The 12743-nt window shown below is 37.8% G+C and overlaps 2 protein-coding genes across 6 annotated transcripts in view; one reads left to right on the top strand and one right to left on the bottom strand.

Annotated features, from left to right (window-relative positions):
• Positions 1 to 1666: 1666 nt before the first annotated feature.
• Positions 1667 to 11064, bottom strand: c19h1orf94 (chromosome 19 C1orf94 homolog). Its single transcript, XM_089122658.1, is given in 7 exon segments — positions 1667 to 1842; positions 1932 to 2105; positions 7738 to 8242; positions 8244 to 8391; positions 9786 to 9961; positions 9964 to 10026; positions 10987 to 11064. Coding segments are annotated over 7 exon segments (1320 nt in total).
• csmd2 (CUB and Sushi multiple domains 2) overlaps positions 10797 to 12743 on the top strand; it is a 410157-nt gene continuing 408210 nt past the window's right edge. For 4 of the 5 annotated variants that reach the window (XR_016147450.1, XR_016147451.1, XR_016147449.1 and 1 more), the window contains exon 1: positions 10797 to 11429. Coding sequence is in view for 2 of the 5 variants with exons in the window: in XM_089123227.1 (XP_088979353.1) it covers positions 11246 to 11429 (184 nt within the window). In the remaining 3 variants the exon portion in view is untranslated. The remainder of the gene's footprint in view (positions 11430 to 12743) is intronic. The other variant, XM_039681202.2, reaches the window with a different exon arrangement.

The following is a 12743-nucleotide window of genomic DNA, read 5'->3' on the forward strand; positions in this document are numbered from 1 at the left end:
ATTGCGCCGCTCGGGTGGACAAGGCAGCAGGGGCTTGTGTGATGGTTTGTCTGACGGTCAAAACCTTGTCCAAAAAGTAATCTTTGAATACATTTCAATACATTGAATCTATACTGTCCTTTAGATTACTTCACTGATAGGTGGCAAGACTGTCTCTAAACATTTCCAGTGACGCCTGCAGCCTATCCTTGTTCCATTTACGTTCAGCCTGTCTACACTGACGCCTGGCAACCCGAGTTGAGTCATTGAGCCAGGGGTCATGGTCAGAAACAATGCTCAGGTAGGCTGTGGCATTTAAACGCTAAAGTGTGCCAAGAAAACATCCCCCACACCATTGCACCACCACCACCAGCCTGCACAGTGGTAACAAGGTATAATGGATCCATATTCTCATTCTGTTTACGCCAAATTCTTACTCTACCATCTGAATGTCTCAGCAGAAATCGAGACTCATCTGACCAGGCATTTTTCCAGTCTTCAACTGTCCAATTTTGGTGAGCTCTTGCAGATTGTAGCCTCTTTTTCTTATTTTAGAGAGATGAGTGGTACCCGGTGGGGTCTTCTGCTGTTGTAGCCCATCCGCCTCAAGGTTGTGTGTGTTGTGGCTTCACAAATGCGTTGATGAATACCTCGGTTGTAACGAGTGGTTATTTCAGTCAAAGTTGCTCTTCTATCAGCTTGAATCAGTCGGCCCATTCTCCTCTGACCTCTAGCATCAACATGGTATTTTCGCCCACAGGACTGCCGCATACTGGATGTTTTCCCTTTTCACACCATTATTTGTAAACCCTAAAAATGGTTGTGTGTGAAAATCGCAGTAACTGAGCAGATACTCAGACCGGCCCGTCTGGCACCATCACCTTTCTTTCCCTTTCTGACATTCAGTTTGGAATTCAGGAGATTGTTTTGACCAAGGCCAAATGCATTGAAGCAACTGCCATGTGATTGGTTATATATATATATATATATATATATATATATATATATATATATATATATATACACTACACTTTTTTAAGGTTTAAGGCAAATTACAGCTACAGGTCTAATTTTCCTTTGCAAGAAGAATACATAGAAAAAGAAAAAGCTCACAGGAAAAAAAAGCACAGACTACAACATAATCAGTTATAATTTTTTGTTGGTTCTCTCTTGGTTTTGCATGTGTTCATAATTTCTTCCCATAATTTAATTTTGTTGTGACAGCCTGCTCAAAAATTATTGTCTGCACAATTTAGCATGCTTCATTGCGTTATCCAACTCCAAGCAAACTACGCAAGATGCTTACAAAATCTTTAACAAATTTTTAATAAAATTTCACAAGTTTACTTACAAATAATCAGATAAAAGAGAATGATTATTTGGCGTTCTGTCCGAATCCAAAGTGCTCCCCCGTATCCCTGGCTAGGATAGGAACCAGCTGAGAGTGAGGAGTAGAAAACTGTTGAGGAACTAGGTGAGTCGGCTATGTACAAAAAAAAAAAAAAAAAAAAATAGTTCTTCCCGAACTTTCTTAATGAAACATCATTTGAATAAAGGGTGAAGATGTCAGTTTTCTTAGGCCGACCACTAATGTTAAGCTTTGCTTATTAGAGTGTGTGTCCAGTACAACCTCATCCCGCATTCATAGCATTTGCAAAACCATTGTAATAAACTGAAAATCAGCAGGTTAATGCTTAGATTTGGGTTGCACCTCAGAAAACCGCAGGAAACTGTTGGCCGGCAACAACCACGGGCTCTGAGGGCCATGACCCATGCCTGTAATGAACGGGGCGCTTTGTAGGGGACACCTTCCCCTGCTGTTCCAAGGCTGGATTCCATCCATATTTTCTGGCAAAGATATGTCTGTAACCACAAACACAGAGAATGCACTTAGTAAACAGAGAGAAACAGAATGAACAAATAAGAGCGTAAGGTAAGTTAATCATCTTCACCAGGGCCTGGACCTGTGGTCTCTGTCTTTGTGACAGTGGTGTTCTTGTGGTATATATGGCATTGGGCATTATCAAGAGGGCCAGCTGCATTCTTCACGCTCCCGGTACTGCTGCCAGCCAGGGTCTGGGCCATGTGGGTACCATCTGCACTCCTGCCCAGTTCCACATATCCACCTTAGGAAGAACAGGTGACAGGATTAACAGATGAGAACACTAGGCAAATCCAAAGTGCCGTTTTAAATGCCATATGCCATTTAAAAAATAATAATAATAATAATAATAATAACAAAAAAAGAAATACTATGTCAACATCATGTGTCTTTGAATGCTTAAGTAAAGGTTAACTAATCAATGAATCAATAATAAAGATGCATTTTTTTATTTTATATTTATTCCATATAAATACACTGTCATTCAAAGATTTTATTTATTTTTTTGTTTACTTGTATTCAGCAAGGACACATTAAATTGGTCAAAAATTACAGTAAAGACATTTAAAAATTAAGTAAAGTAAAGACAAAAAAATTAAGACAAAAAAAAGGTAACACTACTTCGAGGGGTTATAATGGTTATATTCAGTTATAATGGCCTCATAACAGCCAATGTCAAAACCATTTAATGTCAAGATATCATAACAAAGACATCTTAAACAATGTCATATTTGCATTCAAAATGTCATTATTGAGCGAAAGACACTTAATGACAGTTGTCATAAACATGCATAAACCCTATTTCATATTCATGACATATGTCATGTCATGGTTATGAAGATGTCATGTCAGTCTTATGCACACCCCTTCAAGTAAAGTGGTACTTTAAATTATTAAGTATTAATAACTGTTAAATATTTTATTTAATACATTAAAATACATTGAAATAGACATTTTTTTTAAAAAATTGTAATCATATCTCACAACATTACTGTTTTTTTTTTACTGTAATTTTTAGTGAGCATAAAAGAAAACACTACTTTATTCAAATTAAACACTTTACTTCCATATGCAATTTTCACAAATTAGAATCTAAATCTGCACCCTTTGCCCTTTAGGAGGCAGAAGAATTATCAAACAAAAAAAGTAATAAGAGAAAGATAGGAGAGAGAAGAAAGAAAAACATGAAGATTGCAAATCGATTGTGTTTAGACTGCTATTACAAACGGATTCCATTACGAAGAGGAAATGGATATATTGATTTGGGCCAATGCTCTCTTCTTTATGTTTTTTTTTTGTATGTTTGTTTTATTTGAGTTTTTTCATTTTCAAAATAATGAGTGGCTTTTTGGGATTGAGCAGCTCCTTTCGTACCCCGAGGAGAGAGTTGACTGAGTACCATCCATAGCCATCCTGGCAAACAAAAACAACACTTTCCCTCTGAGCTAATGCAAGTCATATATCAGTGCCATGCAGTGACACCACCAAAGACTCCCAAACCGACAAGACGGTATGCGGTTGATTGTTATCGCTATGGAACCCTTACCTTAAATGGTGTTTCTATGATTGCTGTTCTGGAATAAACTACCAAGACTCAATACACCGAAACGAGTAGCGGATCTGTTTATGTCCGTAAGATGAAAACTACTTGTACTGAGAAACTTGTCATTTTGCAATATGTACAACTCACAGCAGCACAGGACAATAAGTTGGAAAGGAGGTTGATCTCACTCTGGTGGTATCTATTCTTTAGTCATCGCATTAACCCCCAACACACACACACGTTATGCAGCTTATAATCTTTTTTATACACAGATCAGCTGCAGTGTGATGCCTTACGTGTGTTGTGGGAATGTAAATGTCTTTGTGCAAAGGTTTGATTGTTCATGAGAGAGCATTTGTGCGATAGAGGCAAGAATATTTCAGCGACTTTTTACAGGTTACATTTTTTACACCAGCAGGTGGCGACAAGTGTCATTATGAGTGAGTTATTTCAATTATTCATTTAATCGATTCGTTCAAAATCACTGGCTGTGTCGAAATCTATAGTGGACTATATAGTGAGCTTGCCATTTTGCTGTCCGAATGTATAATGATGATTATTATACCCTATATAGTCCACTCAATGTATCCCAGAATGCATTTTGAAAATGCGTCGCCATCTACCGACGTTTAAGGGGGCCCTAAAAAGGCGGATATTGACGTATGGTCAAAAGACGTCCCAAGACGTCAGTTATATGACTTTTTGGGATGAGACTGTGTTAATCAAACACACCTACATGTGAGTTTCTACTGATCCCGGCCTTGATTAGCTTGCTCAAGTGTGTTTGATCAGGGTTGGAGCTAAACTCTGCAGGGACAGTGGCCCTCCAGGACCTAGTTTGGGGAACCCTGCAGTAGGCAAAAAACAGTAGGTCACAAAGGATTGTAAGGCTGGTGTTTGGTTGGGCTCTTTGATTCCCACCTTTCCATTGTGTTTATGTCATGTGCTTTTGTTTTCAGTTGTGTTGCGTTCACATAGGTAATTGTTTCATTGTGTTCAGGTGTTGCTCATTTGCTCATCAGTCTGTGTATACATAGCCCTCATTTTGCCATGTGTATTTGTCTAGTTTTGTCATCTTTTGATGCTGTAGTCCTCTGTTGTGAGTTCCATGTCCATTTCATGCTTTATCTAGTAAAGCTTATGTTTGTTTTAAAGTTCTTGCTTTGTTTAAACACTTTTTGAATTATGGAACAAACTGCATTTGAGCTTAGAGAACTGACATAACTTTAGTGGAACTATTCTTGGGGCCTATACCATGAAGCCGGTTTAGGTGGCTAGCCAGTTATGTTTCAGTTTAGATTGTGCCAACCCTGGGATTTAGGTACCACAAATGTGGTTTGACTTTTAGCAGTGTTCATCTCCATAGTAACTTGCGCTCCAATGCTAACCTGGTCCGGGGCAGGTTGTGTTCTATGTGAGAGGTTGCAAACCGAACTTGGACCAATCAGCTGTGAGCAAAGTGACACATGTATGAGGCAATAAAGTCACTCCACCTGTTTCCACTCCAAATTAAAGGTCACTCCACAGCAAATGATTTTAAAAGACAAAATCGTGGCTTTTAGTAAATAAATGTGTATGATTTAGATATTATTTCTGTAATTGTTATACCCTAAAACGATTTCACATGTACACTTTCAGTTCATCACTTATTATTATGCAGATTTTAAATGAATACGTAAATAAAGGTAATATAAATACATTTTAGAATCAATAAAATGACATGTGAGCTTAAATGTTCAATTCTCTCAATACCTTTCTCAACTGTATAAACTAACTTCACAACTTTTACTTGCACTGATATGCAGTTTAGTTGTCCTCTTTCAACGACAGCTATTTTCTTCTTGCTGTGTAAATTTGTTTAAATTCTTAATATTTTAATACTTTTATTTAATAAGTGAATTGCACTGCTTCTCTCGTGAGAAATTAATTTCAATGAGTTTTGAGTTCACTCTTTCTCAGCATGTGATTGGCTGATTGGATGTCACACCTAAACTCCTAAACTCCAAAGCCTGAGTTGACACAGAAAGTTGATGATCAGCATTATGATCCCAACAAAGCCTGGTTTGATTGGTTTGGTTTTGTCAACTCGAAACTAATTCTGCAACCCTGAGTTTGTTCAACTTGTACAGGCCCCAAAAAGCTAGACCCTACTAAGAAATAACTTGCAAATAAGCATAACTCAAACATACTAGATAACTACTAGATGACTAGATAAAGCATGACATGGACATGAAACTCACAACAGTGTACTACTGCATCAAAAGAAGACAAAACTACACCAAGACACGTGGCAAAATGAGGGCTACACAGACTGCAAATGAGCAACACCTGAATGCAATGAAACAATAAACCAATGAGAATGTAACACAACTGAAAACAAAAGCACATGACATGAACACAATGGAAACGTGGGAATCACATGGCATGAAACAAAGAGCTCAACCAAACACCAGCCTTACAAAGAAGTATGTCTGAATTCACAGTACTCAGAAAAGAGTAGGCCTATATGCAAAAACCTGGATGACCTATTTCTTCTAGCAAGATTCTGAAGTGTGCTTACGATGGACACTTTACTATTCCATGAGGCCACAGGAGAGATTTGTGAATGATGCAACGCAACGAATGCTGGTAGGTCATAAGGACAATATAGATAACATAATGTTGTAGGTCCAGATTACATTCATACACACATTAGCAGTCACTAAGAAATTACTTCTACTCGAGAGTGTGAGATTTTGGACACATCCACTGATGCATAAACAAAAAAAGACAGTTTTTAAAAGTGAAACATTTAATCTCTCAACTGATTCATTTAAAAATGCTGCTTCTTTTTGGAACAAAACGCTATACTGTGTCATGTGGTGCTGCAACGGTTATGGTGTGGATCTTTTTCCAGAGCTCGTTTTATTTAGTCTGAAAAGTTATTATAAGGAATAATTTACTATGGGCCATTGTGATTCTCAACAGTGTGTGCGTAAGTGTATGTGTGAGTCTATACTGTAAACGTGTGTGTGTTTGTCTGGGAGTGAGAGCGGGAGAAACAGAGTGTGCTTTCCATAGATAATGAATTAAACAATTTTTAGAAACATGGATAGGTTGTCGACTTGAATCATATTGTTTGTTAATTGTTCAATCTATTTACTTTGGGGGTTTTGTTTCTTTTGCTGCTGTAGGCTGTAATGACCTTTGAAATAATGGAAATAAACCGGCCTATTGATTTGGAACTGTAATGTGCGTTTACTGGAAAATAATTGCACACCTTGGAACACTGGTCAACCAATCAGAATCAACCATTCATGAATGAAAATTTTAAGGTTTAAGATTTAGTTTTGAATTACACTCAAAAAAAATATATGTTGGCTTTAATTATTATTATAATTTTTATTTATTTTTTTTTCGTCAACAGGTTCCACATAACTGGATTACGTTAAACAAACATAATTTGTTCATGTAACTTCAAAATAATGAAATTCTATAATTTTAAATTACCCAATTTAAGTTTTAAAGGCTTCCTGACATGATTCAAAGGCATTTTATTATATTCATTCATCCATTTATGTTTCATTTGATTCAGTGACATTTAATTAAATTGATAGGCTTTAGCTAGTTATTTGTTAGCAGTAGCACATATTAGCATCTTTAATGCTAAGTTTGACATGCTCCTTCTTCCAAAGCAATATAAAATAATGAAATCAGTCGACAGCCAAACAAAATGCTCCACTCTTCTCCACAATGGTAACCCACAATGGTTTTAAATGGTTTAATAATTCCAATAATTTAACATTAAACACTATTACACACTATCAAGTCTTCCCCTTTTCTACATTTCTCAACAAAAACATAAAATAACACTTAATTTTAACATGCATTTTCTCTTAATTCAAACATATGCAAAGCATGCTGGGAACTAAAAGTGCTGCCCAGTTTCAGTTAATGCAACACAAATCAATCATGTAATCCGACAAAAACGGATTAAGTAAACTTAAGTTGTTCATAGATTTAAGGAGATTAAACACAATAAAATTAAGTTCGGGCAAAATGGCAGTCGGCTCGCACCATACTGCCACCCTCTGGATGTACACATTGTTTTACTTAACATAAATGGTTTGTGTTTAGACAACACATTAGGATTTTGTACTGTTAAGCTGAGACACAATTACATGGACCTTTAATAGAAAAAAAAACCCATTTAAAGTAAAAAAAACACAATTATTATAAGTAAACTATAAATATGTAAAGTGCACAACCTTCCTAGTTCATTTTTTTTTTTTTTTTTTTTGAGTCTAGATTGTAGTTTTACTAGACATGGCGGATGAGCATGGTGCGGATTTACCTTTAAAGGTATGATCTTTAGGTATTATCTGCCCCTCTGCCTTTTGGAGCTGTGAAGACACTGGTAGATAGAGACACCTTGGCAATGAACTTTGTCCATTCAGGACAACTTTTTCTCTGCATGCACTTTCTGTTCGGGGGGGACCAGGTTGGGCAATGGTGCCCTGAGCTGTTTGTGTTTCTATCTTTGTGGTTGCTTTGGCTGAGGTATAAGTTTTGACACTTGGATGTTCTTTTTGATTTTGTTTTTGAGCCCTCTGTGGTTTCCCACAATGCAATTGGATGTTTGGGCTTCCCTTTAGCAGAGTAGCATTATAGGAGGCTCTTTTGCTGGCAGGAGCTTGCTGTGGTGGCCTGTCCACCTGTGTTGAGGCAAGAGTGGGAAGTGGAGGAAAGTCTTCGTTTGAGGGCCTCTCTGGGATGTCTTTCAGTGTGGCCAGGTTAGGTAGTTGAATTTGTTTAAGAAACTTCTCAGTTTTGCTTCTGTCAGCATCCTTCTGGCTTATATATGATCTCTTTAGTCTTGTCAGGTTCATGACCATGGTTGTGTCTATCATCAGGAAAATGTGGACACGCGGCATCGACATGCCCTTGCAGAGGAGTCTGGGTCATGTTATGCTGAGTCATTAACATGACCTTGTCTGACTTTTGATGCCTCACTCTCCTGAAAAAGTAGGAGCATGCATTATTTCAAACTGCAAGTGCATTTTGAATTCGCGTTACACCGTTGGCATGCCAAAATGATTGTTGTGAAGATGAATGCATTGAAAGCCCTAAAAGTGCAACATAGTTTTATGTAAAAAAAAAGTAAACAAGCCCTCCATTAGCCAAACATGAACTTTATGACCATTTTCTTTGCATGTTGCTGCAGTAAATGGGGCATGTGTCTCCAGGTATGAATATTTCATGATTTTCATTGGCACAGTGCTTTGTTTGTGAGGTTCAAATGAACACCAGAAGGAGATCTTTCCATTGCAATGTGGTCTAAAATAGATGAGGTAGGTGTTTCCATGGACCACCAGGGACAGATGGCAGAACTATTAGCATGGGATACCATGTCGAGATGTTGCATGTGCTAATTCACACAATAGGGAAGCTGTCTCTTTAGTTTGTAAAAAACTTTTCCCATCTTCAATCCAATTTATTACTGACTTAAGGGTTTCGCCATGATGACGCCACTTTATTTAAATGCATGATCAGTGCAGCCTTAAACTTTTCTGTTTGAAAAAAAAAAAAAAAAAAAAAAACTTTAAGGTCGGTAAGTTTTTCTTTTTGTTTTAGATAGAAGTCTCTTATGCTTATCCAAGGCTTATTTGCTCAAAAATACAGTTAAAACAGTAATATTATTACAATACGAAATAACTGTTTTCTATTGTATTATATTTTAAAATGTCACTTATTCCAGTGATGGCAAAGCTGAATTTTCAGCACCATTACTCCAGTGTCACATGATCCTTCAGAATCCTTTTCCGAGTCATTTGGCTCATTCCAACTGTATTTTGGAAGCTTGAACCGCTTGGTTCCCACTGAAGGGCATTATATGGAGAAAAATGCTAAAGGTTTTTGATGAAAACATTCAATTTCTTTTCGATTGAAGAAAGAAAGACATGGACATCTTGGATGACATGGGTGTGAGTAAATTATCAGCAAAAGTTTTTTGAAAAGTGAACTACTCCTTTAAGTTTTTATAATAATTTTCAGTAATAAATAAATAAATAATAAATATTTAAATAAATAATAATAATAATAATAATTAAGCCAACGGTTTTCCACAATTTAAGTTAAGTCAACTGTTCACTACAGTGCTGTAAAAGAAACAAGAACCGCATCAATTTGATATATTTTTTGTAACATTATATTAAAGCTTTTACTGTATTTTTCTTTCTTTCATAAATTTAATGCAACGATGATGAATAAAAGTTGATTTCTTAATATATTGTAATGCCAATATTGCATAATTTACTCCGAAGTGGCACCTGAACGTCCTCTGGTGTGCTGCATTGGAGACACAGATTTAACTCCCGCATATTGGCATATAATACGTCATACAACTTACTGTGTGGGGCTGTCTTTATGTGTTTTGTGTAGCTCCGGAAACCAGCATTCTCATCCACAAACACGTGCGCATTTTCTGGTAAATGCGGCCAAACTCCTTTGATGGCCAAAATCGAGCGCTTCAACACTCTACCGCAGGCTCTGTCCAGATTGTCCTCTGGTGTGTGTGGGGATGAATCCACGTTGACCTGGGAAATGGCCCTAATGCGTCCCAAAAACGTTTCGTTTTAGATGACTCATCAAAAGATCTTGAAGACGTTTTAAATTTATTTAACAAAAATTAGATATATTTCAATTTCTTCTGATCGTGATTTTCTTGTTTTTATGGCCTTACTTGGAATGTTTAGAATCGAATTTCAAATATAAACAAAAACAATTATGCAAACAGCTTTAATTCATTTACGTCACCTGAACGGGAGTCAAGAAAATGTATGTGGGAAACGTGACGCCAGATGTGTTTGCGCGTGAATACGTGGCCAACCAAACCAACAAACAAAACAAAATAATTAAAACATGCTATGCAGAATTTTTGGCCTATTTAAATCAATTTGAAATAGTTTGGAGTTCTGCAATAGTTCATCATGTTTAAATGCAAATCAAGTTGTCAGCATGATAACCGCTGAGGTTTTGATATTCACAGTCGTTTTATTAAATACAAAACGTATTTTTTTTTTTTTTATTTCCAAGCATCTCGTTTTTTTTGGGTAAAGTGACGCTGATTTCACCTAGCTTATACTATATTATCTTAATTCTATTAAATATATTAGCCTATATTGTTATTATTTTTTACAATCATAAACTTTAGAGTGTTTGTGTTGTTGGCACACCTTGCAAAGGTGAGAGAGTGATGGAGCGAGCGAGCTATTTGGAGAGGGGGAGATAGAGAGAGAGAGAAATGCTGTGAGCTTGTATACTGCAGTCGCGCTCTTCTTTTCATTAGCTTAAGTCTTGAAACAGTGAGCCAGAGGTGGAAATCCCTAAACGATTATTTCCACGCCTGGAAATGATTCAGACAGTGATGAAGGCTGCACACTTCCACGAGTGGGCGGTGACAGTGAGTGTATCCTAGCTGTCCTTTCATAGTGACTCATTGGGAGAAAGACAGAAACGTGGATTATCAGCGTTGTAGTTACTAGAAATCAAACTTATACGCGCGCGCGAGGGAGTGCACAGGCGTATAGCCTATATGTCTCACCATCCATTTGAATCGGTTGCAGACTTTGTCCGTTTGTAACGCTAATGTGAGCTCGAAGAGACCAGATACAGTTCTCATTATCAGCTCTTCAGCTTTTAGGAGAAAACGCGTCTATTAGAATCGGCTCACCCCGCGGCTCGCTTGAGATGGTTCAGTCCAGCTGCGAGGGTCCAGTCTCCATGCACTGGGATTTTTCTCAGCGCCGACACCAAGTGAATCTTCCTTTTAAAACCATCTGATAACCGTGAAAAAGCCCACCATGAGCGCCTCTTTGAATCCTGACAGAACGGGACTCGTGAGGACAGACTGCAGATGTACATATAACGGGACGAGGAAACTGGATGGTATACGGATTTTTGCGCTAATGAAGGTGGGAGTACAGGCGCATCACTGGAGCCGGGTGCTGTTCTTCTATATGGGGCTGCTGGCTGCATCGGTTAAGGGTGAGTTTCCCGTTATGCTGAATGTGGTCTTGTTGCCGTGCGCGCGACACTCTTGGAGGCTACATACGACCCTTTTACGCGTGACATGTGGATGGAGTGCTCTTATTGTCAATTATGTGCCGTTTAATGTTGGATCTTACGTTTCATTGATGTGGATCTATGCATCAAAGGTGCAGACTCACTAGAAACATACAAGTCAACACAGTAGCCAAGTTTATCCTTTATTTGTGCGTAAATGTATATAAATGTAAAAGAGCCTTGTGTACTTTTCAAGGCGCATTTGGTGTTATTTTTGCCAACCCTGGTCTGCCCCATGTAGGCATAATATGTTGCATTATGCTTTAAAAAACATGTAGGCTACCTCATATTGGCTTTTCGGATGGGTGGGCAAAACATGGTACTTTTGGTTTCAAGGAATAATTGGGTTAATGTATAAACATGTCGAAGAACCATTTTCGAAAATGTGTGTGTATGTGTGTGGCGCAAGATTTCGTGAGTGTGGGAGCCAAGAGTGAATGAGTGAGTTTGGGAGGAAGGGGGGCGTATGTGGAGGCTGGAGATAGGGGGGGGGGGATTTCATGCCAACAAAACAGGTCTTTGACTCTGCGCTATTTTAAACAGTAATTTTTCCATAACGTTTCATGTAAAACATTCTATTCCAACAGCCAAGTCATCATACCAGGGATCGTCATTTGTTGCGTTTCTTGATACGGTGGCGTTTCCAACCAAATACATCCATTTGCCTTGAATAGAAGTTGTAGTCAGAGTAACGTACTACTGGTGTCAACTCGAATTTAGCTAATAACAAGTGTCATGACGTATTAAAAAGAATTAGTGTCCCTTTTTACTGTCACTCTAGCATCTCCTTTTTATATTCCAGTAAGCAAGCAAATAGTCACACAGGTTCGAAACAAGATTAGGGTGAGCAAATATGACACAAATTTTTGTTAATCTATATAGGATACTTTTTTTTTTTTTTTTAACTGAACTATCCCTTTAATTCAGCAGCATAATCAACAGTCTCGATACTGTGATTCAACTGCATTGTTTTCCTCGCTCGGAGTTGATGTTAGTTGGCACATGATAATGAAAGCTGGTAAACGAATCAAAAGACCCGGTCGACATTGTATGTGTTTCCCCTTAATACCGTGAATAAGTAATATCACGAGCAGAATGAAACGTGTTTGAATAAGCCAGTCAAGCGCTCGCGAAGCCGTCAAGCAGTTTCCCACTTTTTCCATTGAGCGGCACTAAAGCTTCAGAATAGCTGCGTTTCCACAGTGTGGAGTCTCTCATGCTTCATTAATAAACCGA

Source organism: Pimephales promelas, chromosome 18 (genome assembly GCF_988280905.1).
Source record: "Pimephales promelas chromosome 18, fPimPro1.hap1.1, whole genome shotgun sequence".
In the NCBI taxonomy this organism is placed as follows: domain Eukaryota; kingdom Metazoa; phylum Chordata; class Actinopteri; order Cypriniformes; family Leuciscidae; genus Pimephales; species Pimephales promelas.